Consider the following 27,960-nt stretch of genomic DNA (forward strand, 5'->3'; position numbering starts at 1 on the left):
AGATGAGGTCACACTGGATTAAGGGTGGGCCCACTATCTAATGAGGGCATGGTGACCCACTCTAGTACTCTTCCCTGAAGAATCCCCATGGACAGAGGAGCCTGGCAGGCTGCAGTCATGGGGTCGCAAAGAGTCGGACATGACTGCACGACTAAGCACAGCACAGCACCATCTAATGACTGATGTTCTTACACAAAGAAGAGAAAATACAGAGAAACACACAGGGAAAAAGGCTAGGCAAAGACGGAGCAGATTACAGTGATACAGCAACGTGCCAAGGAACGTCAAAGACTGCCAGCAGCCGCCAGAAGCTAGGCATAGAACAGATTCTTTCTCAGAGCCTTCCGAAGGAACGAACTGTGCCTGACACCTTGATTTTTGGACTCTGGCCTCCAGCGCCGTGAGACAGTAAGTTCCTGCTCTTGAAGCCACTCAGTTTCTGGTCAATTGTTACAGCAGGTCTAGGAAAACTAATACAGTTTGGAAAGTACCTTCTGAGAGGATCAGATAAAAACTCACAACTGGGAACAGTTCTTCAGCAGCCAGAATGGAAATCCTCATAACACGAAGTCTATCAAGGAGAGCTCAGAAGGGTCTTGTGTCAGCAAGGGAGCAAAATTAGCCCTATCCTAAATGCTGCTATGCTTCCCAGGTGGCTCAGTGGTAAGAAATGCTCCTGCCAATGCAGAAGTGGGTTCAATCCTTGGGTAGGGAAGATCCCCTGGAGAAGGAAGTGGTAACTCACTCGAGGATTCTGGCCTGAAAATCCCACGGACAGAGGAGCCTGGCATGCTACAGTCCATGGGGTTGCCAAAAGAGCCAGACACGACTTAGCTGTTAAACAAACACTGCTATGGTCTTCTAAAACAAAGCTTAAAAGCAGCACCTGAAGATGAAACATCTTTCAAATAACTTACATGCATCTGAGAACAATGCTCTACAATATTTATAGGAATACATTAGGTAAAATCAGATACAGTACCTATTAGAAAAACTACCAAGCATGTGAAGAGGTAGAAAAATACAATCCATGAGGAGAAAAATTATTCAATCTAAACTGACCAAGAAATTACACAGATGACAAAATCAGTGGAAAAGGACATTAAAGTCCTAACAGTTAGAAATATGGAATACATACACAAACACACACACACACAGCTCAAACAGAACTCAAATAGAGATGAAAATGTCTGAGATGAAAAATAAAAGAAATTAAGGGCAGATTAGAAATGCAGAAAAAAATTAGTAAACTTGAAGCTACAATGGAAGAAATTATCCAAGATGAAAATGGGAAAAATAGCTTTGGAGGGAAGAGAAATAAATATAGAGTAGCAGTAGTATTTCAAGAAGCCTAAAGTACATGTAATTGGTGTCCGCAGAAGAAGAAAGGAGAGCAAAGAAAAAATGTTTCAAGAAGTTTATAACTGAAACAATTCCAAAATGTATATGAAGTAAGACCTACATATTCTAAAAAGCTAAATTAACCTAAGCACAAGAAACATGAAGATAACACAAACAGTAACTGAAAGCTTGCAACTTCTGGCCATTTTCACCCAGTTTGTTATAAGTCCTGAAGTTGTAATGTACAGGATCATGATTGTAGTTAATAATACTGTATCATATATTTGGAAGTTGCTAAGAGTATAGATCTTAAAAGTTCTCATCAAAAGAAAAAAAACTTTTTGGTAATTATGTGTGGTGATGGATGTTGACTAAATTTATTATGGCAATCATTTGTGTGTGTGTGTGTGTGTGTAAGATTCATTATGTTGTTCACTAATAAAATGCTATATGTTGATTATGTCTCAATTAAAAAATACAGAGAAGAGAAACAACGATAAAGAGAAACTATTAAAAGCAAACATTGAAAAAAAAGACATACTACATGCAGAAACATAAAGATAAGGATGAAAAGATTTTCCATTTAACATAACACAAGCCATAGAATATAGAGTAATATTTTTAGGTTAGTGAATGAAAACCAGCATTGTAGAATTCTACACTCAAGGAAAATATCTTTCAAAAACAAAGGTAAAATAAAGGTATTATATATACAAAAGCTTAAAGAATTCATCACCAGCGCAGTCCTACATGTTAAGAAATGTCAAAGAAAGTCCTTCAGTCACAAGGAAAAATGGTACCAGATGAAAATCTTGATCTAACAAAGGAAGAACACTAAAAATGGTAACTCTATGGGGTAACACAAAATTTTTAAAAAATTTAATCTTTCAAATATAACTGCTTACAGGAAAAAATAACAATGTATTGTGGGATTTATAATGTATACTCAATAAAAAATATGAAAATAGCACAAAGGCTACATTATTATTTAAAGTGTTTGTATAAAAACACATTTATTATATATGTATTAGTACTATATATATTTACATTTATAATTTACATACATACAATTATAATATTCCTTAAAGATAAATTGTGATAAATAAATGATGTAAACCAAAAAAACCCCTAAAGCAATCACTAAAAATACACAGCAAAGATTTATAGCTAATAAGCCAACAAGGAGATAAGAATGGAGTAATACAAAATACTCAATTCAAAACAGAGAAAAAATAGAACAAAGAACAGATGAGACAAAGAGAAAACAATTAGTAAGATGGTAGATTTACAACAAACTGTATCAGACAGCTGAAGCCACCATTTAAAAGACAGATTATCTGACCAAACAAAAAAGGAAGACCCAACTATATGTAGCCTATAAAAAATCTACTTTAAATATAAAGATATAGATAGAATTAAGAGGTAAAAGAATGAAAAAAGATAGACCATTTATCACTAACAAAAAGACAGCTGGAGTAGTTATATTAATATAAGGAAAAGTGAATTTCTTAGTAAAGACTATTACTAGGGATAAAAAAGCTCATTTAATAATGATAAAGGGATCAATTCATCAAGAAGACATCAAAATCCTAAATATTGATATACTTTATTGTAGAGTTTTACAATAAATACAGGAAGCAAAAATTGACAGAACTGAGGAGAAATAGACAAATCAGTCAGTCTGTAACTCTGATCAGTTACAGTCAGAGATTTCAACATCCTTTTCTCAATAATTAATAGAACAAGTAGACAAAAATGACCAAGGATATGGAAGACTGAACACTTAACCAACTGGGGGAGCATTATCTTGACTGATGCTTCCATGAGTGTACACGTATATCAAACCTATTAATCTCAACATTTTAAATACATGAGGGTTCTTAAAAAGTATAAATTATAACTCAATAAAGCTGTTAAAAAACCTTAATATAAACCAAAGACTTTCTGAAACATTTGCAATCACTTAAAACTCAAAGTTTAAAAAAAAAAAGAAAAAAGAAAAAGAACCAGAATTTCATACCTGGTGAACACTGGAAGTTGCGACTGAATAACCTGGACTCTAATCACAACAAGTAACAGTGTACTGAACATCAAAACAATGAGTTTTATTAGTGTCTGCAGCATAGAAAATGGAATACTACCCTTCCCACGAAGAAACTGTCCAGCAGTAGTACATAACAATGGCAAAGTATACTAGAAAAAGAAAAAAAAAATAAGTAAAAAATAGCAATTTACGGTAACGTTTTCAACAACTGTACTTTCTAATTGTAAGATTAAATAAAAATTGACTATAATTATAAAATCAACATGGAACTGGTGGAACTGATAATGAATAAAACTGAGCCCAACAGTCTTATCCAATAATGAATTATACTATACAGTATTACTGGTGCTTTTGCAAACTGCCCAACAGTTCCTTTATTGAAACTTAAAAATCTGTCCTTAAAAAACTGAAGCTGTAATATAAGATGTTAAGTAATATTCAGTGGGTATGAAGGCAAAACATGCTTGTTTCTTGCAAATTTTTGCTAAATATTATTGGTAAAGCAATTTATATGATGATACATTTAGAAAATATATCATTAGAATCTGAATCAAACAATATAAAAGACAGCAACAAGGAAATTTATATTTCTCCTTACCCCTTGGGCAATAAATACTTCATATACACAGCAAATTCCCACAACTGTTATTCCTTGTTCTTTACATAGTGTTGCAACAGCCACTAAAAAAACTGTCAATGCAATTGGAGTCCACGCTACAATTCAGGAACAGAAAAATATAAAAACACACAAAAACAATTTTACAATATCATAAAAGAATAAGACAACAATTAGATATTACTGAAAAACTTCAAATGTTGTAAGCAATTTTTGCTTTATATATTCAAAACAGTACATTAATATATATAATTTGAACTAAAAAACTTTTGTGAAGAGGAAAATTACCTAATCAAATGCTAACATTTAAAAACAAAGGTAGGGTGGCCAATTTGGAAAAGAGAAATTTAGTGTTGAGTGCAGTGATTAATGAACTATCAATTTGAAATGAAGATAAATATCTGAAATTATCATAGAGATATCTATACACTTTATTATATCTGTAAGTAATTAAAAATTTGAAACTGAAAACTACTGGGCAAAGTACATTACCATTGTTACTGGGAAAAATAAGACGAGGAAAACTAAAACAGGTTAACAATATGCATTTAAATCAATACTATAACAAAAATTTGTAATAGAATATTCACAAGTTCTATTTAAGGGGAAAATTTACATTCATCAATTGTGAGTAAATGTCTTTTGTACTGTGTGCTTCTACTTAGTAGTAATCTGATTAAAGAATAATGAATTGTGAGACTAAATCTGGATTTACCACTAATTTGCTTTGGGATTTTAGGCAACTTTTTTGAGCTTCAGCTTTCTTATCAGAAAATATGATTTATAACTCTTCCACATGGTAGAATGATTGTGTGACCTCAGTTTTTAATAAGAACATTAATCAAATAAAACTCAAATAACTGACTTAAATCCAGGTATAAATAACAGAATTCATGAAGCTATTACATTTTTATTTTGTCATTGGGTTTAATATAGAACTATGTTTTCGAAATCATTTTCAATTTTGAAGAACTCTAAAATTACCTAAAGGGAAAAAAACAAAAAAACAAACCTAGAACACCATTAGAAATATTGAGTATAACAGTATTCCTTCCTCAGAAAATCTCTCATATTCTAGTTAGGCCCAAACTGTTAATACTAATGTAACAGATTATATTAAGGGCTGAATTATCTGGCTAAAAGTCAACAAGAAATTCACAGAGCCAAGAAATTAGTAGATGATTATTTACAAAACAAATTGAACCGAAAGCTGGACCTTGAAGGACATATGAGACATAAAAAAACTGGCAAAGGGGTATCTATGAATAAAGGAGTAGAGGAGGGAATAAGCTTGGCAAGTGAAGGATACAGAGAATATAGTATGACTGAAATGGTATGCGTATAATAAAAAAAGTGGGAAACAATGGCCTTGATAACAGGTATATTAAACAGTTTAGATAACCAATTTAGTGTATTTCATAGCATTTCAATCACTCTATGGGATATGAGGGCAGTTGGAATCATATTCAAGATGAGGAAAGAATTTTGGAGGTTTAACCAGAGTCATACACAGTAAGCAGACCATGACTTTAACTTGGTTCTTCTCATATTAAATACAAAACTAAATACAAAACTTGCTAATTTGCATTATACTCTCACTCCAAGGAATAGAAACCAAACAGCTGCATTCCATGATGCTGGATTTAATTTAAGCAACTAATAGTTCTAATAAAGGCAAAAGTTTTGCTAAAAACAGTCACTTTAGTTCTTCAACCTTTGGTGACTATGAACGTACACACTGATTTTTATAATCAGATCTCTGTGGCTGAAGTCACTATGGTGATTTAGTCCCAAGTAAGTATTCCTGCTAAATAAATTGACATTAAAAAAAAATACATATGTTCAGTATAGAATCAATTTCAATAATCAAAATCTATTCCAATTTCAAACACAGGTTTCCAAGTTGATTTTACATGTGTAAAGACACATATCTTTGGTATCATGTATTTATTTTTAGTTATTTTTAGTATTTACTACATTTGCAGGGGTCACGTACGGATGTGAGAGTAGGACCATAAAGAAGGCTGAGTGGCGAAGAATTGATGCTTTTGAACTGTGGTGTTGGGGAAGACTCTAGAGAGTCCCTGAAGAGCAAGGGGATCAAATCAGTCAATCTTAAAGGAAATCAACCCTGAATATTCATTGGAAGGATTGATGCTGAAGCTCTAATACTTTGGCTACCTGATGTGAAGAGACGACTCATTGGAAAAGACCTTGATGCTGGGGAAGACTGAGGGCAGGAGGAGACAGGGCAACAAAGGGTGAGATGGTTGGGTGGCAACAACAACAGTGATCAGAAGCGGCCCTGGGAAGCCTGGAAATTTCCATCCTGGGTTTAATTAAGTCACTGGATGGACACAGTGGCCCTGGTCTTTTTCATTATTAGACAGTGGTCAATAACTTTCAGAGAACATGTGGCCTGAGATCAAAAGCCTTTTAAAATATGCTAAGTAGATATCTGAAGGGTACTACAGTTAAAAAAGAGAGAGTACAAACACAATAACATACATTAACTAAATAAGAATTACCTGAAAAGATAAACTAAGAAGTTAAAGTAATTTAAAACAAGTGATTCTAAAGGAAATAAAGAAACTGGAGTTACAAAGAATAAGAAATTTTTAAAAATAACCAAGTAAAATTACTAAGAATGAAAAAATATAATAAAATGAAAGGCTACTTTAGCTAGAACGAAGAAAGTTTCTCTAAGAGGGAAACCGCTGAGCTGAGGCCTGATGACGCAAAGAATATAACTATGTGAAGATCTGACGGAAGAAAATTGAAGCAAAAGGGGACAGCAAGTGTAAAGGCCAGTGCTTCACCTGTTTGAAGATCAGCAAGGCTTGCTTGGCTATAGTGAAGAGACTAGGGTAAAACTGTAGGAGACACCAAGTTTAGGGAAGTAGGCAGAGGCCTGATTACAGTCTTGAAGTTCACAATATATTCTAAGTTCATCATTCATGTTTAGGATGGTATTTAAAGATGATCTTGGCTTGCAATTCCGTATTAGTTACTGAACTACCTCTCACTGCATGACAGGCAACAGGGAAAATAGGGTTACTGCTTCCGATGAGCCAGGTACAGATTTAAATGCCTTAACATGCTTAACTCAACTAATCCTCAACAGGTAGAGACTCTTATTACCTACATTTTATAAAGAAACTAAAGCACAGAGGTGATGTAATTTGACCAACACAGTAAATGAAGCTACTAAACGGTGGGCCTGAAACGTGAAACTGGACTCCACAGGCCATGCTTTTAACCACTTTGCTACGCTGAACCCAAATTGTTTTAAAAAGGCATTACGCATAGCAGCATAAAGCAAACCTACTTACATGACAAATCTAAGAAGCTGTTTAGCTGAACTGCTTATTTCTTGAAACCTCATTTTCATACATATAAAAATGAGGCTCCTTATCATCAACGCCTTGGGTCTATAGTGAGAACATTCTCCAAGAACACAGGAAAAAAACCTCAGAAATAAATTTTAAGATTAACCAGATTAAGACCATTATGTGAAGTCCCTTTCATGTTCACTGTATCCACAGTCTTTAAAAATCATTTTTACTGCCTGGAATTTGTTTTCTGACAATGCCAAGCATCACTAGGACTAGTGGGCTAATGTATACAAGGCATTTTCCAATGCAGATGACATAGAGGGGAGTCAATGAACAGCTGAACTATGATCGACACAATGAAAGTTATACTCTAAGAGGATTTTAATCTTGCCTAAACAATACATGTTATAGCCTTCACAGGCGTTATTTATAGAAAGACAGCTAAGTATTGCTACTTTAATTATTTGGAGGTAATGGCAGACAGAACTAAGAATAACCCTAAAACTCCTATATTCTAGGGAAATTTTAAAAAATTAGATCAACTAGAAATTGCTAGTCATGATAAAATATAAACTACACTCAATTTTTAATACTGACAATATTGCATACTTTTCTTACGTCCATAGATGCTAAAGTGACATGATATATAAACAAATATGGCATAATAAGAACCACTTGAAGTAAATACAAATTACTTGAGTTTTACAGCTAAAGGAAAAGTATTGAATATTAGACATTTACCTATGGAATTATCTGGTCCTTTTGATTTAGTATATGACAAAAATGCAGCTAGAAAAAAGATAGATGACAGAAGTTCTGCTCTTCCTACAACACCTGTTACCTGGAAAGGGAAAGGCAGGGGGGTCCATATTAATGAAAAGCATTTTGAAATTTTAAGTATAAAATTGCAACAGCAGTTTAATTAGAAATTAAGCTGCTGTAACTTTTCAAGTGCACATTTCTGTTTTTTAGGCATTCCTTGAGTGCCCTCATGTGGTGAATTTGTGTATCTTACATAAAAATATATTCTTCAGTAACTATTAGCTTTTATTATTTTAACTATCAATAATTATAGACTCCGAGGAAGTTGCAGAAATAGTATAGAGAAGTCCTGTTTACCCTTTACCCAGCTTCCTTCAACAGTAACATCTTACACAAATAAATAGTATACCATCGAGACTTAGTTCTAAATTTTTTTTAAAAATACAAGTGTTCTTAAAATATAAGTATATAACAAACTCAATACATCATATCTCACAAATAAAACCTGCAAAGTTTAAAAAGACAATACACTTTAAAATATCCTTTTAAACTTAAAAAAATTTAAATATAAAATCCCCCCAAACTCTTTAAAGTATTCTGAACTCACTATAAAACTTAAAACAACCAATCATTTTTGTAGATGTATAGAGAAATGTTCAGTTAAATACCAAAAGGTTCAGGATATTGGGAGAAACACACGACGACACTGCATCGCACACACACAGCTCTACAGAGTTTAAACACACAGACCACTGTTTCAAACTAAAAGCTCATAATAAAACAACTGAATAGACTCCTCCTTGCTCTGCTGAGAGGCAACTCTGGAGTCTCAAGATTACCAAATTAAGTAAGGTTATAATTTGAATATGTGTTGGTCATGAGCAATACTGAAAATAGTAGAGACAGTGCCCAATTTTTAAACATATGGTAATAAATAATATGAAATAACTGAGCATCATTTGTTAGGATGTCTGCTTACGTTTGCATGTATTTTGATACATTTTCATGCCTTACATAAGTTTCTATTATTTTCTGTCCTTTGAAACACAAACAAAGCCAAGTTGACAAATACTTAAAATCTTTATTCACAAAAAAAAAAAAAATTGCAAAGAAAAGAATTGTATTCATTTCCACTTTACATTGCTAAAGCTGAATAATTACATGCTATAATCATGAATAAATGTTTGTTTCAAAAATTGTTTTAAATTGAAAATTTTTACACAACAGGAAAGCTACATCCAGTGCATTAGGAAGGTAAGACACTGTACCAACTTAAGGAGTCTTTAAATACTTGAAGTCATGGTTAATTTTTTTTCCTTAAAAATATATACCATTATAGTCATGTGTAGGAATAATGCAAAAAATAAATTTTACTTACTGCTTCTGTGTGTATTGGGTGCACTGCAAAAAGTAAAGAGGCAATCATACTACTCTGGTTATTCAGAAAAAGTCTGCAGACTTTCAGAAATATCACACTAACCACAGCATGAAAAATCATATTTAGGAGATGATATGACATTGGTGTTAGTTCACTGAACAGATAATTTAAGCGAAATGTCAATACTGTTAAGGGACGGTAAGACTTGTGGCTTCTCTCCTATAAGGAAAAAAAACAATCACTGATTATTAAAGTATCTTGGTTCTTCTGGACACATAAACTAATCACTGCTTTTACTACTAAAGAATCTACATTTGGCTGAGAAATAACAATAAAATAATGAAGTCTCAAGAATAACACAAATGTAAAAGATAGCTTTATGTGTTTGTGTGTGTGTGTGTGTGTGTGTGTGTGTTTCCCTATTTGTCCAAAAACAAGGCAATCTCCTCTTTGATATATAGTTGAGTTCAGTTCAATTGCTCAGTCATGTCTGATTCTGCAACTCCATGGACTGCAGCATGCCAGGCTTCCCTGCCCATCTCTTACTCCTGGAGCTTGCTCAAACTCATGTCCATTGAGTTGGTGATGCCATATATATATGTGTATCAGTATACACACACGCTGACATATAGTAATCAAAGAAAAGAAGAAAAACATTTGATTACTAATTCCTCTTCAATACACAGATTAAGAAAATAGGATAATAGTGGCATTAATCAATTGTAGTACAGGATTTCCCTCCAAAGCCTGTTTCCCAAACTATTACCAAAAAGCATTCATGTAACTGCTGGCTAGATTTTCAAAAGGAAATGTAAGAATAGAATGATTACCCAGTGCAATTTAAATAACAATGACTCAAAAAGGTACTGCCTAGTTGTCTTATGAAAATATACCTCCATAATGTATAAACCTGAATATATTAAACCAAAAATTCCTAAGTACTACACAGGGAGTATATAAGAGAAAAACTTTCTTAAAGAATAAACATCTTTGCTATTGTAGTCTCTACTTGTGGTAGATCAAATTTTATGTTAGGGACTGAATTTCTTCATAAAATAAAAGTTACATTTAACAAGAAATATTTTTACTCTAAGACAAAATCAAAGCAGATTAAGAATAAAACACAAGTTAAAAAGATAGAAAATATTACCCTAGTCATTTTTTGGTAATTTTATATAAAGGCATCCGCACTCACATTCCTTGCTCTCCTACCTCTACCGTATTTCGCTATAACCCTGTTTTATAGCTATAGACTTAAACCTGCTCATCCCCAATAGGGAACACTGGGAAGCACAAGAACCAAACATTACCTATTTTGAAACTAAGAACATTTTAATATATCCGTCTGTACTGACTACATACAACATGAGAGCTACCTACCTTGAATGTTTTTTCTCTTTCTTGCCTAATTCCTGTACATCCTTCAGATTTCACCTCAAACATATAGAAATGTTTTTAAGGCAATGTATTAAACTGAAATCACTTATACCAGAAAGCACCTTTTAAGGTCAAAATATAATGTCATGACTAAAACCACAGTAGATACTAGCATAATTTGGGGACAGAGGGTATGGGCACAGGGGAATGAATTATCTAGAAAATAATGTAGTAATTATCAAGACAATAATATCATGACAGGACCATATTTTCCCCTTGTTATCAAAAGACATTTCTTCTAAAGGCTAGAACTGGGTGAGAACAGAAAGGCTGCAGGAAAATAAATAACCTGCTTCTCTAGTAAGAAAAAATAATACTTGTTTGTGACTGAAAGAATGAAAGATTCCATACCCCTTCTTGAGAAGTTTCCAAGTTTGGAGAATTTGGAAAGGGGCCATGAATGACAAATGACAAAAAGAGTGTTACATGCTGTGTTTCAACAACTATGTGCTACGTATTACAGACAGATTCATTAATGAATCCTCAAAGTTTATTCTTTTATAGATCAGGAAAATACCTCATCACCTAAAAGCTGTGTTCCCACCTACTTCACAGCTTTTATATCATACAATTAAAATTAGAATCCAGTCTATATGATCCCAAGCTGCAGGTGTTTGGTCCCTAATAGTTTAACATTGACCTTCAAAATAAAGTTACTAGCAAAGGAAAAATACCTTCATAAAAACAACCTACACTTTTGGGTTCTCAGTATAAAATCAAAATAATTATTAGATATGAGATATGGCACAAATAAAAATTTTTAATAAATCATTTTTTTCTGCAGAAAAAGTTAATATGTGTACTTCACATTTTTACTCAATCTATATTGAAGCTATATAATTTTTAAATGGTTAATGCTTAGTTGCTCAGTCGTGTCCGACTCTTTGCAACTCCATGGACTGCAGCCCGTCGTGCTCTTCTGTCCATGGTGAGTCTCCAGGCAAGAATATTGGAGTGGGTTGCCATGCCCTCCTCCAGAGGATCCTCCCAACCGAGGGATCGAACCCAGGTCTCCCACATGGCAGGTGGATTCTTTACCAACTGAGCCACCAGGGAAGCCCTTTTAAATGGTTAAATATACTAGAAATAGTTATCTCCTTGGCTTGACTCATAAGAAAGAAAAAAGAAATGAAGTCAGTTAGCAAGAAATAGATATGTATTGCCCTTATTGTTCTCCTAATACATTTGGTTTATACACACACATATTAGTTTTAAAACATTTAAGCCAAGGTACACAATCAAGGAAAGAATCAGGTACTACTTTAAAAATGATAATCATGTTTTCCGCTTCCTATCTCATTTATTATAAACATTCATGTCTTATATAAAATTTCTGAGGAAGAACTCTATAATTGTCATGATGACAATGTAGACAAAATATAAGAACTACCAAAACATTTTAAAATCTGAGATACATATAATTCATACTTACTTCAGACATAGGGGTCCCCCAGAAATCATTCTGAAATAAAGTTTTTAAAGGTGTAGATGGATGCAGGTCTTTATTATCCAGTATTGCTGAAACATCGTCAAAAACAAAACCACAAAACAGGCTATTCCAATAGCAAACAGCAACCACACCAACTATTAAGGTTACTTCTTTGAGGTTAATATCAGCCATCTTTTCCATAAGCACTCGTGGACAGTATCTGGGGAAAAGAACATGAAGATACAATGAAATAGTGAAGTTGCTTAGTCGTGTTTGACTCTTTGTGATCCAATGGACTGTAGCCTACCAGACTCCTCCATTTGTGGAATTTTCCAGGCAAGAGTACTGGAGTGGGTTGCCATTTTCTCCTCCAGGGGATCTTCCTAACCCAGGGATCAAACCCAGGTCTCCTGCATCGCAGGCAGACGCTTTACCCTCTGAGGCACGAGGGAAGCCCAAAATGAAATAAAGAACATTTTTTTAAAAAATAAGCACAGTTTTAATAGAAGGATAATAAGTAAAATAAAGACAAAATGTGAATTCTCACAGAGAATTAATTCTTTAAAACGCAGTTCAAAAGCCATCCACCTAAGAAGCATTAGTAGACCACCTCTCCATATTCCAAAGGTAGAGGGAAATGGCAACCCACTCCAGTCCTCTTGCCTGGAAAATCCCATGGACGGAGGAGCCTGGTAGGCTACAGTCCATGGAACTGCAGAGTCGGACAGGACTGAGCAACTTCACTCACTCACTCACTCTCTTTCATGTGTGTTTTCATACCTCTGCTACAGTTGTTTATCACATCAATCAATCTTTAAGCCTATCTCTTTAGTTAACTAGTTAACTAACTTCTTCAGCTGTCACAGGTCAGGTTACCTGGGAAACAAAGATAACTAAAGAAAATCTGGTATGATATGTCCCAGCAGGATCTAAATGAATCCTTGTGGGAAAACAAATGCATACTTTAAAAGACACTGATCATGGGTTTTCTAAAATGTAGATAAATCTCAAGTTTTAGTATCTTATGAACCTAAAGATCAACTATTACTTAAATCAAGAGTCCAAACTTGTAGCCTGAAGCCTTGCTCAGATTGATCAAGTCTTTTTAAAATGTCTGTCTTGAATGCCTTTAAGCTCAATGTATACTAGCCAGTTTAACTACAGTTCCATTATCTTTCACTGAGGTTGACTTATTCCATGGATTTATGTTATCTGCTTGGCCCCTGGGGTATAGAAGCAGTTTATGATCCAGATATAAACTATGGTTTTCCTTTTTCCCAATGTAACAAAAACCTTTAATCTACAGACTGGCCTTCATTCATACATGACAATGCATAATTTAAGTCACTGCTTTAAAAAGAATCCAGTGAGAGAATGTTTCTAGAGTAGAAAGAACTATATGAACTGGAGGCTACTGAAGAAACAACCCTATTTAAAAAATAAGGATGGAAGGCACTGTAAGAAAGTGAGCTGATGAATTACTTTTCTAGCTTGAGTAGTGTCATTAGCATAGTTTTAGTTTAACACTTGTGGAAGGAAGAATAAGGTCCTCCCCAAATATGTAAATCATCTTAACCTGTGAATATGTTAACTTACATAGCAAGAGACTTCACAGGTGGGACTAAATTTAGGATTTTGAGATGAGGAAATTATCCTGGACCATCTAGGTGGGCCAATTCAATGAAAAGAAAACTCACAAGTGAATGAGGGACACAGGAGAGTCAAAAAAAAAGTAGAAGTCAGAGTGATATGATGGTTAGCTGGGGGACACAAGTAGCACAGCAGAAGCTGGAACAGGCAAAGAAACACAGTATTCATTAGAGTTCCTCAAAGGACTACAGCCCTGTTGAGGATCTGACTTCCAGAACTGTAAAATAATAAGTCTGTTATTTTAAGCTACCACATTTGTGGCATGTGTTACAGTAGGAACAGGAAATTAATGTATCACTCACAGAGCCAGAAGATCTGGAACTTGAGTTAAATCTCTAGGAGTTCTGGTCAGATCAGAGAAGAACAACAAGAGGCTTCAAATCAGATGTAAAATTTGTATAAAAATGCATACACAAGAGCCTATGAGAAGGTATTAAATTATTTTAGTTAAGAAAACTTTGAAGTGAAGTCCCTCAGTCGTATCCAACTCTTTGGGACCCCACGGACTGTAGACTATCGTGCTCCTCCATCCACGGGATTTTCCAGGCAAGAGTACTGGAGTGGGTTGCCATTTCCTTCTCCAGAGGATCTTCCCGACCCAAGGATTGAATCCGGGTCTTCCGCATTGTAAGCAGATGCTTTATCGTCTGAGCCACCACTTTAGACTACATTAAACCTTTTAAGTGCTGCACTCAATATGCCAGCAAATCTGGAAAACTCAGCAGTGGCCACAGGACTGGAAAAGGTCAGTTTTCATTCCAATCCCAAAGAGAGGCAATTCTAAAGAATGCTCCAACTACCGCACAATTGCACTCATCTCACACACTAGCAAAGTAATGCTCAAAATTCTCCAAGCCAGGCTTCAAAAGTACATGAAGTGTGAACTTCCAGATGTTCAAGTTGGATTTAGAAAAGTCAGAGGAACCAGAGATTAAACTGCCAATATCTGTTGGATTATCGAAAAAGCAAGAGAGTTCCATAAAAACACCTACTTCTGCTTTACTGACCATGACAAAGACTCTTGACTGTGTGAATCACAACTAACTGTGAAAAATTCTTCAAGAGATGGGAATACCAGACCACCTGACCTGCTTATTGAGAAATCTGTATGCAGGTAAAGAAGCAACAGTTAGAATTAGACATGGAACAACAGACTGATTCCAAATAGGGAAAGGAGTACGTCAAGGTTGTATATTGTCACCCTGCTTATTTAACTTACATGCAGAGTACATCATGAGAAACACTGTGCTGGATGAAGCACAAGCTGGAATCAAGATTGCCCGGAGAAATATCAACAACCTCAGATATGCAGATGACACCACTCTTATGACAGAAACTGAAAAAGAACTAAAGAGCCTCTTGATTAAAGCGAAAGAGGAGAGTGAAAAAGTCGGCTTAAAACTCAACATTCAGAAAACTAAGATCATGGCATCTGGTCCCATCACTTCATGGCAAATAAATGGGGAAACAATGGAAACAGTGACAGACTTTTTTGGGGGGCTTCAAAATCACTGCAGATGGTGACTGCAGCCATGAAATTAAAAGACACTTACTCCTTGGAAGGAAAGTTATGACCAACCCAGATAGCTTATTAAAAAGTAGAGACATCACTTTGCCAAAAAAGGTCTGTCTAGTCAAAGCTATGGTTTTTCCAGTAGTCACGAATGGATGTGAGAGTTGAACTATAAAGAAAGTTGAGCATCAAAGAATTGGTGCTTTTGAACTGTGGTGCTGGAAAAGACTCTTGAAAGTCCCATGGACTGCAAGGAGATCCAACCAGTCCATCCTAAAGGAAATCAGTCCTGAATATTCACTGGAAGGACTGATGTTGAAGCTGAAACTCCAATACTTTGGCCACCTGATTTGAAGAACTGACAGGGTCTTTCAAAAGACCCTGGGGGAGGTGCTAAGATGGTGAAGGAATAGGACGAGGAGACCACTTTCTCCCCTACAAATTCATCCAAAGAACATTTGAACGCTGAGAAAACTTCACAAAACAACTTCTGACCACTAGCAGAAGACATCAGGCGCCCAGAAAAGCAGCCCATCGTCTTTGAAAGGAGGTAGGACAAAATAAAAAAGAGAGACAAAAGAGCTAGGGACAGAGACCCGTCCAGGGAGGGAGTCGTAATAGAGGAAGTTTCCAAACACCAGGAATCCCTCTCACTGGCAGGTCTGGGGGCAAGTTTTCGAATCTCGGAGGGCAACCTAACTGGGAGGAAAAATAAATAAAACTCACAGATTACATGCCTAAAAGCAGCTCCCAGCAAAAAAGTACCCCAGACGCCCGCATCTGCCACCAGCAAGTGGGGGCGGAACAGAGAGGAGCAGGTGGCATTGCTTAGGGTAAGAACCGGGCCTGAATGCCCTGAGGGCAATCGGAGGGAGCTAACGTGAGAGCAACTTAAACTGTAGGATAGCAAGAGACAGAGAGAGAGAATTAACCGGCCAGAACACACTGCCGGCCGTTTTCAGAACAAAGAGACTGAGCAATTTCAGAGAAGAGCTAGCCAGCTGCGGACTGGCCCATCCCCGGAGGCAGGAGGCAGGGGCGAGGGGAAAGGGGCAAACTCAGCCCCAAAGACAGTACCCCTACCAACTGCAAACAGGCCTCCAGTTTCTAACCAAAGACTTCCTGAGTTTCTGGATGGTTGACATCCTCTGGGAGGGTCGCAGCTAGGGCCAGCTCCCAAGAATAGACACAAGGCACACGCATCTGACTGGCACGCGCGGAAACTGAGGCTGGGACCGCGGAGGGGAGAAGGCACACCACACCCAGGGAGAGTGTGCCCGTCAAGCTCCTGGCTGCCTGAGCTGCTCTGGCCGGGGGAAGGCACAAAACGCAGGCCCAACCGAATCTGCGCTTTTGTGGAGTACTGGAAAACTGGAACCGCACGCAACGCAGGGCCCGCTCCATATAGAGCAGCCGGGAGCCTGAGCAGTGTAGACGGGGAGAGCACACACCCACGAGCGGGGGCAAACCCAGTGTGGCCGGAACACTGTGAGTGCTCCCCACACACAGCGATATCTGCCTGCAGCGCCCCTCCCTCCCCGCAGCACGACGGAACTAGCTACCTGAACAAGAGACCACCTCCGCCCGCCTGTGTCAGGGCGGAAATTAGATACTGAAGAGACCGGCAAACAGAAGCCAAATAAACAAAGGGAACCGCTTCAGAAGGGACCTGTGCAACAGATTAAAATCCCTGTAGGTAACACCGACTACACCAGAAGGGGCCTATAGATATCGAGAAGTATAAGCTGGAACGAGGAGCTATCTGAAACTGAACCGAACCCACACTGACCGCAACAGCTCCAGAGAAATTCCTAGATATAGTTTACTTTTTTTTTAATTAAAAAAATTTTTTTTCTTTTCTTTTCTATTTTTTCTCTTTTATTTTCTTTTAAAATTCCCTATTACTCCCCCACTACTCCTTAACTTTCATTTTCATATATTTTTACGATTTTTTTAATTAGGAAAAAAAATTTTTCTTTTTTTTCCTTTTTTTCCCCTCTTATTTTCTTTTAAAGTCCTCTATTACTCCTCTATTACTCCTTAATTTTCATTTTCATTTCACTATAACCTTGCAAAAAAAAAAAAAAAAGAAGAGGCCCTATTTTTAAACCAAACTTCATATATATTTCTAAAATTTTTTGTGTTTTTGTTTTTGTTTTTAATATTGTATTTTTAAGAGTCTAACCTCTACTCTAGATTTTTAATCTTTGTTTTTCAGTATTTGATATCAATTTTGGACATTTAAGAATCCAATATTCAGTACCCATTTTTACTCAGGAGTGTGATGATTACTCTCTCCCCCTTTTGACTCTCCATTTTCTCCCCCAGATCACCTCTATTTCCTCCCTCCCCCTTCTCTTCCCAATCCAATTCTGTGAATCTCTGTGGGTGTCTGGGCTGCGGAGAACACTTAGGGAACAGAGTACTGCATAGATCTGTCTCTCTCCTCTTGAGTCCCCCTTTTTCTCCTCCTGCTCATCTCTATCTCCCTCCTCCCTCTCCTCTTCTTCATGTAACTCTGTGAACCTCTCTGGGTGTCCCTCACAGTGGAGAATCTTTTCACCATTAACCTAGAAGTTTTATTATCAGTGCTGTATAGTTGGAGAAGTCTTGAGACTACTGGATGAGTAAGACTGAAATCCAGGGGCAGGAGACTTAAGCCCAAAAGCTGAGAACACCAGAGAACTCCTGACTACAGGGAACATTAAGTAATAAGAGACCATCCAAAAGCCTCCATACCTACACTGAAACCAACCACCACCCAAGAGCCAATAAGTTCCAGAGCAAGACATACCACGCAAATTCTCCAGCAACGCAGGAACAGAGCCCTGAGCGTCAACATACAGGCTGCCCAAAGTCACACCTAACGCATAGACCCATCTCAAAACTCATTACTGGACACTCCATTGCACTCCAGAGAGAAGAAATCCAGTTCCACGCACCAGAACACTGACGCAAGCTTCCCTAACCAGGAAACCTTCACAAGCCAATCGTCCAACCCCACCCACTGGGTGAAACCTCCACAATAAAAAGGAACTACAGACCTCCAGAATACAGAAAGCCCACTCCAGACACAGCAATCTAAACAAGATGAAAAGGCAGAGAAATACCCAACAGGTAAAGGAAAATGAAAAATGCCCACATGTCAAACAAAAGAGGAGGAGATAGGGAATCACCTGAAAAAAAATTTAGAATAATGATAATAAAAATGACCCAAAATCTTGAAAACAAAATGGAGTTACAGATAAATAGCCTGGAGACAAAGATTGAGAAGATGCAAGAAATGTTTAATAAGGACCTAGAAGAAATTAAAAAGTCAATTAAAAATGAATGCAATAAATGATATCAAAAACACTCTGGAGGGAACCAACAGTAGAATAACGGAGACAGAAGATAGAATAAGTAAGGTAGAAGATAAAATGGTGGAAATAAACAAAGCAGAGAGGAAAAAAGAATCAAAAGAAATGCGGACAACCTCAGGGACCTCTGGGACAATGTGAAACGCCTCAACATTCGAATCATAGGAGTCCCAGAAGAAGAAGACAAAAAGAAAGGCCATGAGAAAATACTTAAGGAGATAACAGCTGAAAACTTCCCTAAAATGGGGAAGGAAATAGCTACACAGGTCCAAGAAACCCAGAGAGTCCCAAACAGGATAAACCCAAGGCGAAACACCCCAAGACACATATTAATCAATTAACAAAGGTCAAACACAAAGAACAAATATTAAAAGCAGCAAGGGAGAAACAACAAATAACACACAAAGGGATTCCCATAAGGATAACAGCTGATCTTTCAATAGAAACCCTTCAGGCCAGAAGGGAATGGCAGGACATACTCAAAGTAATGAAACAGAATAACCTACAACCTAGATTACTGTACCCAGCAAGGATCTCATTCAGACATAAAAGAGAATTCAAAAGCTTTACAGACAAGCAAAAGCTGAGAGAATTCAGCACCACCAAATCAGCTCTTCAATAAATGCTAAAGGATCTTCTCTAGACAGGAAACACAGAAAGGTTGTATAAACATGAACCCAAAACAATAAAGTAAATGGCAACGGGACCATACCTATCAATAATTACCTTAAATGTAAATGGGTTGAATGCCCCAACAAAAGACAAAGATCGCTGAATGGATACAAAAACAAGACCCCTATATATACTGTCTACAAGAGACCCACCTCAAAACAAGGGATACATACAGACTAAAAGTGAAGGGCTGGAAAAAATATTTCACACAAATGGAGACCAAAAGAAAGCAGGAGTCACAATACTCACATCAGATAAAATAGACTTTAAAATAAAGGCTGTGAAAAGAGACAAAGAAGGACACTACATAATGATCAAAGGATCAATCCAAGAGGAAGATATAACAGTTATAAATATATATGCACCCAACATAGGAGCACCGCAACACGTAAGGCAAACGCTAACGAGTATGAAAGAGGAAATTAATAGTAACACAATAATAGTGGGAGACTTTAATACCCCACTCACAACTATGGATAGATCAACTGAACAGAAAATTAACAAGAAAACACAAACTTTAAATGACACAATGGACCAGCTAGACCTAATTGATATCTATAGGACATTTCACCCCAAAACAATCAACTTCACCTTTTTCTCTAGTGCACACGGAATCTTCTCCAGAATAGATCACATCCTGGGCCACAAATCTAGCATTGGTACATTCAAAAAAACTGAAATCATTCCAGTCATCTTTTCTGACCACAGTGCAGTAAGATTAGATCTCAATTACAGAAAAAAAATTATTAAAAATTCAAACATATGGAGGCTAAATAACAAGCTTCTGAATAACCAACAAATCATAGAAGAAATCAAAAAAGAAATCAAAATATGCATAGAAACGAATGAAAATGAAAACACAACAACCCAAAACCTATGGGACACTGTAAAAGCAGTGCTAAGGGGAAGGTTCATAGCATTACAGGCTTACCTCAAGAAACAAGAAAAAAGTCAAGTAAATGACCTAACTCTACACCTAAAGCAACTAGAGAAAGAAGAAATGAAGAACCCCAGGGTTAGTAGAAGGAAAGAAATCCTAAAAATTAGGGCAGAAATAAATGCAAAAGAAACAAAAGAGACCATAGCAAAAATCAACAAAGCTAAAGCTGGTTTTTTGAAAAAATAAACAAAATTGACAAACCGTTAGCAAGACTCATTAAGAAACAAAGGGAGAAAAAGCAAATTAACAAAATTAGAAATGAGAATGGAGAGATCACAACAGGCAACACTGAAGTACAAAGGATCATAAGAGACTACTACCAGCAGCTCTATGCCAATAAAATGGACAACTTGGACAAATTCTTAGAAAAGTATAACTTTCCAAAACTGAACCAGAAAGAAGTAGACGATCTTAACAGATCCATCACAAGCAAGGAAATCAAAACTGTAATCAGAAATCTTCCAGGAAACAAAAGCCCAGGACCAGATGGCTTCACAGCTGAATTTTACCAAAAATTTAGAGAAGAGCTAACACTGATTTTACTCAAACTCTTCCAGAAAACTGCAGAAGAAGGTAAACTTCCAAACTCATTCTATGAGGCCACCATCACCCTAATTCCAAAACCAGACAAAGATGCCACAAAAAAAGAAAACTACAGGCCAATATCACTGATGAACATAGATGCAAAAATTCTTAACAAAATTCTAGCAAACAGAATCCAACAATATATTAAAAAAATCATACATCATGACCAAGTGGGCTTTATCCCAGGAATGCAAGGATTCTTTAATATCCGCAAATCAATCAATGTAATACACAACATTAACAAATTGAAAGATAAAAACCATATGATTATCTCAATCGATGCAGAAAAAGCCTTTGAAAAAATTCAACATCCATTTGTGATTAAAACTCTCCAGAAAGCAGGAATAGAAGGAACATAACTCAGCTTAATAAAAGCTATATATGACAATCCCACAGCAAGCACTACCCTCGATGGTGAAAAATTGAAAGCATTTCCCCTAAAATCAGGAACAAGACAAGGGTGCCCACTCTCACCACTACTATTCAGCATAGTTTTGGAAGTTTTGGCCACAGCAATCAGAGCAGAAAAATAAGTAAAAGGAATTCAGATAGGAAAAGAAGAGGTGAAATTCTCACTGTTTGCAGATGACATGATCCTCTACACAGAAAACCCTAAAGACTCTACCAGAAAATTACTAGAGCTAATATTTACTACGAATATAGTAAAGTTGCAGGATATAAAATTAACACACAGAAATCCCTTGCATTCCTATACACTAACAATGAGAAAACAGAAAGAGAAATTAAGGAAACAATACCATTCACCATTGTAAGAAAAAGAATAAAATACTTAGGAGTATATCTGCCTAAAGAAACCAAAGACCTATATATAGAAAACTATAAAACACTGATGAAAGAAATCAAAGAGGACACAAATAGATGGAGAAATATACCGTGTTCATGGATTGGAAGAATCAATATTGTCAAAATGGCTATACTACCCAAAGCAATCTATAGAGTCTAATGCAATCCCTATCAAGCTACCAACGGTATTTTTCACAGAACTAGAATAAATAATTTCACAATTTGTATGGAAACCTCGAATAGCCAAAGTAATCTTGAGAAAGAAGAATGGAACTGGAGGAATCAACCTGCCTGACTTCAGACTATACTACAAAGCCACAGTCATCAAGACAGTGTGGTACTGGCACAAAGACAGAAATATAGATCAATGGAACAGAATAGAAAGCCCAGAGATAAATCCACGAACCTATGGACACCTCATCTTCGACAAAGGAGGCAAGAATATACAATGGAGAAAAGACAACCTCTTTAACAAGTGGTGCTGGGAAAACTGGTCAACCACTTGCAAAAGAATGAAACTAGAACACTTTCTAACACCATACACAAAAATAAACTCAAAATGGATTAAAGATCTAAATGTCAGACCAGAAACTATAAAACTCCTAGAGGAGAACATAGGCAAAACACTCTCCGACATAAATCACAGCAGGATCCTCTATGACCCACCTCCCAGAATATTGGAAATAAAAGCAAAACTAAACAAATGGGACCTAACTAAACTTAAAAGCTCTTGCACAACAAAGGAAACTATAAGCAAGGTGAAAAGACAGCCATCAGATTGGGAGAAAATAATAGCAAATGAAGAAACAGACAAAGGATTAATCTCAAAAATATACAAGCAACTCCTGTTGCTCAATTCCAGAAAAGTAAATGACCCAATCAAAAAATGGGCCAGAGAACTAAACAGACATTTCTCCAAAGAAGATATATAGATGGCTAACAAACAAATGAAAAGATGCTCAACATCACTCATTATCAGAGAAATGCAAATCAAAACCACAATGAGGTACCATTACACGCCAGTCAGGATGGCTGCTATCCAAGTCTACAAGCAATAAATGCTGGAGAGGGTGTGGAGAAAAGGGAACCCTCTTACACTGTTGGTGGGAATGCAAACTAGTACAGCCACTATGGAGAACAGTGTGGAGATTTCTTAAAAAACTGTAAATAGAACTGCCATATGACCCAGCAATCCCACTGCTGGGCATACACACTGAGGAAACCAGATCTGAAAGAGACGTGTGCACCCCGATGTTCATCGCAGCACTGTTTATAATTGCCAGGACATGGAAGCAACCTAGATGCCCATCAGCAGACGAATGGATAAGGAAGCTGTGGTACATATACACCATGGAATATTACTCAGCCATTAAAAAGAATTCATTTGAATCAGTTCTATTGAGATGGATGAAACTGGAGCCCATTATACAGAGTGAAGTAAGCCAGAAAGATAAAGACCAATACAGTATACTAACACATATATATGGAATTTAGAAAGATGGTAATGATAACCCTATATGCAAAACAGAAAAAGAGAGACAGATGTACAATACAGACTTTTGGACTCTGTGGGAGAAGGCGAGGGTGGGATGTTTCGAGAGAACAGCATTGAAACATGTATATTATCTAGGGTGAAACAGATCACCAGCCCAGGTTGTGGGCTGAGATGCATGAGACAAGTGCTCAGGCCTGGTGCACTGAGAAGACCAGAGGGATCGGGTGGAGAGGGAGGTGGGAGGGGGGATCGGGATGGGGAACACATGTAAATCTACGGCTGATTCATGTCAATGTATGGCAAAAACCACTACAATATTGTAAAGTAATTAGCCTCCAACTAATAAAAATAAATGGGGAAAAAAAAAAAAAAAAAAAAGACAAGACCCTGATGCTGGGAAAGATTGAAGGAGGGAGGAGAAGGGGACAACTGAGGATGAGATGGTTGGATGGCATCACCGACTCAATGGACATGAGTTTGAGTAAACTCCAGGAGTTGGTGATGCACAGGGAGGCCTGGAGTGCTGCAGTCCATGGGGTCGCAAAGAGTCGGAGACAACTGAGGGATTGAACTGACTGACACTTTTTAAAGACATGCTAAATTGAAATCAGCAAATCATAAAGGTAGTTAGCTGTACCTTTTTTTTCCCCCTTTTTCGTTTTTTTTTTTTTTTTTTTTTTTAGCTGTACCTTTTGAAGATGTATAGAAAAATTATCTAAGGGTTTATCTTCAATCCAGAAGCAATTTAGCATATCTAAATGGTATGGACATGTACACACTTATTATCATGATAAAGTTGATACTGCTTATTTAAAGACTGGAGAAATCTGCACAATTCTTTCTCAATCACACTAAAATAACAGTTGTTACTTCTTAAAAAAGGAAGGTTATAAATTCACAAGGATAAAGACAACTGGAAAGGAGATCTCAGCATGTTTTGGAAGCTGAAAAGGCAAAAGGATTCCTAAATGACTCAACAAAGCTCTGGAAAGTGAATTCTTAACTGAAGGGGGAAAAGCTGGAAATTTTTCTACACCCCTTACAGCATCAATCTCAAAAATTGGTGCAAAGGAACTCAAGAAATAGGGTGAGGAACAGATAGATTCGTTCAAGTTTAGACCCCTCTCTCGCTGCATAGAGTCAAGTAACTTTCCCTCCTAGGTCAAGGCAGAAGACTGGAGAATTCCTCTCTGGAGCAGGTGAAACAGAGTGTCTGCCACTGGAGACAACGGAAAGGACACAGTGTAGCGAAAGTGAGGGTTAAGCTAAAAGTATACTTTTAGACCCTCAAGCTGTCTTCTACCATTTGAACCCAGAATCCTCTACAAAAAGAGAGGGTACTAAAACTTTCAGAAAGAAATAAGGCAGGTTCCATACCAACGGTTAGAATCCAATTAAATCACTTTTTTTTTTTTCACCAACAACAGTAGCAGCCAGAGAAAAAAATCCAGAAAACAAAAAGGAAATAATGCTTCAAAGTTCTGATGGATAATCATTTCCAAATTAAAATTTTATTTTAATAAAGTCTAATTTACCAAGTAGGAAATCAGATTAAAAATGCTGTAAAGCATTCAAGGTCTCAAAAACGTACCTCCAACAATTCTCCTCTCAGGAAACTAATAGAAGACTTACTCTAATAACATGAGGGAGTAACAAACACAAAGACAGGGAAATCAGGAGACAGGGAATCAAACACAAGAGAGTGACAAAGGAAATACCCAAACTACAGCCATTCAAGTAGTAATACCTAGGCAACAACAGAACAAGCCAGCAGGCTACTGAATGACAGTCTCAAGAAGATATAATTGACAGAACACTTGACGCACTTAAACATAGCATGAAGAATGATTTTACATCATGTGTGTCTTTAATTCTGAAGAAGGCAATGGCACCCCACTCCAGTACTCTTGCCTGGAAAATCCCATGGACAGAGGAGCCTGGTAGGCTGCAGTCCATGGGGTCGCTAAGAGTCAGACACAACTGAGCGACTTCACTTTTACTTTTCACTTTCATGCATTGGAGAAGGAAACGGCAACCCACTCCAGTGTTCTTGCCTGGAGAATCCCAGGGGTGGCGGAGCCTGGTGGGCTGCCGTCTATGGGGTCGGTCGGACAGAATTGGACACGACTGAAGTGACTTAGCAGCAGCAGCAATCTTTAATTCAGAAAAACAAAACAACTCAAGACATTCACCATCAGGTAGTGAAAATCAAGTCTTGTGTATGGCGTCAGAAACCTCTCAGGTTGCTGACCAGGTAACACTTGGGGTGACAAACTGCTGCTTGGCTATATGTTTTCACATAAAGAAAGTTTAAAACTAATAGAGAAAAAATAAGTAAATTAAATCGATGGTTTTAATACTTTGAAATTATATATGGGAATAATGTGTATTTGATTTTTAGAGAATTTATAATGTTGAAGAGTATTTAATATATATATACGAGAAATTCTGATAAACTAGCTTCAAAACTGTAAGTTAAAATACAATATTATGCAAAATACATAACATGCATAATATTAAATTATTGACCATGCAATTTATGGATTTAAGACTTTTAGTTGAAAGTATAAGAATTTATAGAATTATAAAAATATTGAGATTTTTATAAGGCCAAGGGAGTTGCCATAGTTTTAAGTATAGTTTATTAGCTTTATAGAAGTTGTTTAAATTTTGAGAAAGTTTTGCTTGTTAAGTCAGGTATCTTAAGTCCCTGAATAAAAATGAAAATACTAAAATTATAAATGCAGCTTTAAATTAGGCAAATCAAGCATTAAATGTAGCTAAGAGCATTTAGTCCTTTCTACCTCTTGTGGCCATATTCTTCAACAGGTTAACCTGAACTTCTTTAAATGGTACTGTCAAGAGAGCCAGATGGTATGTCCGAATGCACAAGCACTTTTCAAGTTCTTGCTTACTGCATTTTTTTTTTTTTTTTTTTTTACTATCAAGCAAGGTAAACCCAGAAACAATGTGGGAGAGGTTATAAAGGGTCAAGGCAATAGAATTTTTGAAGATTCACTAAGGAAGCATATTATGAGAGAAAGGGAGGAGAGCTACTTCTCATGTATGTCCCGAGCTCAGTTCTGGAGTTATCTTGGGTTTTGTCCAAAAGAGCCACCTGCAAGGGCAGAGGTTAGGGCAAACAGAGGAGTTCCATAAAGACACAGAGAGAGGGCAACAAGATTCACTTTACTGCAACACTGTGACACATCGCCACTGAATGTTAGTTGTAGGAGTGCTATAGACTGGATGTTTGTGCATCTCCCCCACTCACAAATACATGTTAAATCCTAATGCCCGATGTTATTTGGAGGAGGGGGCCTTGGAGAGGTGATCAGGTTATAAGGGTGAAGCTTCATATTATTATAAGGGCAATAACCCTATTAATGGGTCTGAGAGATCCCATACCCCTTCTGCCACGTGAGGACACTGTGAAAAGATGCCTGCTATGAACCACATCCTCACTAGATACTGAATCTGCTATGCCTCGATTTTGGACTTCTCGGTCTTCAGAATTGTGAGAAATTCCTATTGCTTATAAATTACCGAATCTACGGTATTCTGTTGGCAGCACAAACAGACCAAAGGGAACTTCCAGTTCTTTTCCTAGGCACAAAAGCATATTCACACAGAGCACAGTGTGAGTGCATGGAAAGACTGATTGGCTTACCAAATGAGGGGTCACTATATGCAAAGAGTCCAAATGCAACTGACCATTCATAAGCACACTATGAACATAGAAAACAATGTAATTCCTTCAAAATTGTACTGAGTGCTCATTCTTCCTAATACCCCAACAATAAAATCATGGGGAAAAAAAAATCTATAGGACTATTTTATGAAATATTTATATTATATGAAATCTGGGAGTATTAGCCTGGAGAGGAACATCTTCTCAGCTCAATAATTTCATGATTATATCTTCTTCAAAAATAAAACTTTGGCTTGCATGGTCTGTATTCACACTGACTCCTACTAATCTTTCCAGTCTCCTCATGTTGAGAGAAGACAAGTGTTTGCTTGCTGCACACTGGTTCCTCTTCATGAGTGCAAGGCAAAACACTTTCTGTACATAGTAGAGACTAAATTTTTCAACACCATGCTTTATGTTAGAAACTGGAAAAGTAAGTTACTATTCATTTTCTTGATAAGGCAGCATAAAAGAGATGGGAATTACATCTAGAATGTAGGTTGGTTGGTACAGAGAACAGAAGTAGCAATTATAAAAGGCAAGTCTTTCTTATGAAGTGATTCTGGGAAGATAAAACTGCTCATAAAACCAAAAAGATGAAAGAAGGCAGATTTAGGCAAGTGCTCCTATAGTAAAGCCACTTATAAAATTGTCAGATAAATCCCTTCTCTTGGTGAAAATTGAGTGATTTAGAAAACTGCATGAAGAATAATAGTGGGTTTTAGGGATTTTCCTCAAAATTATACATAGGGAGTGACTGAACTAGAATCTAAGTTAAATTTCTTTGTCCACAGTTAGGTACAAACATACTACAGTGCATTAGAGCCTAGATCTTAGTTAACTCATTTCCTACTGCATCCCCAGTGTCTAGCAGAGTGAAAAAGCCCTAAGATACTGTTAGAATGAGTA

At 36.7% G+C, this 27,960-nt stretch overlaps 1 protein-coding gene across 7 annotated transcripts in view; it reads right to left on the reverse strand.

Moving 5' to 3' along the window:
• Window positions 1-27,960, reverse strand: part of TMTC3 (transmembrane O-mannosyltransferase targeting cadherins 3) — a 60,047-nt gene that overhangs the window by 28,550 nt on the left and 3,537 nt on the right. For 4 of the 7 annotated variants that reach the window (XM_043447541.1, XM_043447544.1, XM_043447540.1 and 1 more), the window contains exons 2-7: window positions 12,346-12,562; window positions 10,857-10,910; window positions 9,477-9,695; window positions 8,078-8,177; window positions 3,984-4,099; window positions 3,362-3,534 (exon numbers count right to left, since the gene is read on the reverse strand). In XM_043447541.1, coding sequence (XP_043303476.1) covers window positions 3,362-3,534; window positions 3,984-4,099; window positions 8,078-8,177; window positions 9,477-9,695; window positions 10,857-10,910; window positions 12,346-12,543 — 860 coding nt within the window. In that variant the 5' untranslated portion in view covers window positions 12,544-12,562. The remainder of the gene's footprint in view (window positions 1-3,361; window positions 3,535-3,983; window positions 4,100-8,077; window positions 8,178-9,476; window positions 9,696-10,856; window positions 10,911-12,345; window positions 12,563-27,960) is intronic. The other 3 variants (XM_043447545.1, XM_043447543.1, XM_043447542.1) reach the window with 1 other exon arrangement.

This window comes from Cervus canadensis, chromosome 25 (assembly GCF_019320065.1).
Source record: "Cervus canadensis isolate Bull #8, Minnesota chromosome 25, ASM1932006v1, whole genome shotgun sequence".
Lineage (NCBI taxonomy): Eukaryota > Metazoa > Chordata > Mammalia > Artiodactyla > Cervidae > Cervus > Cervus canadensis.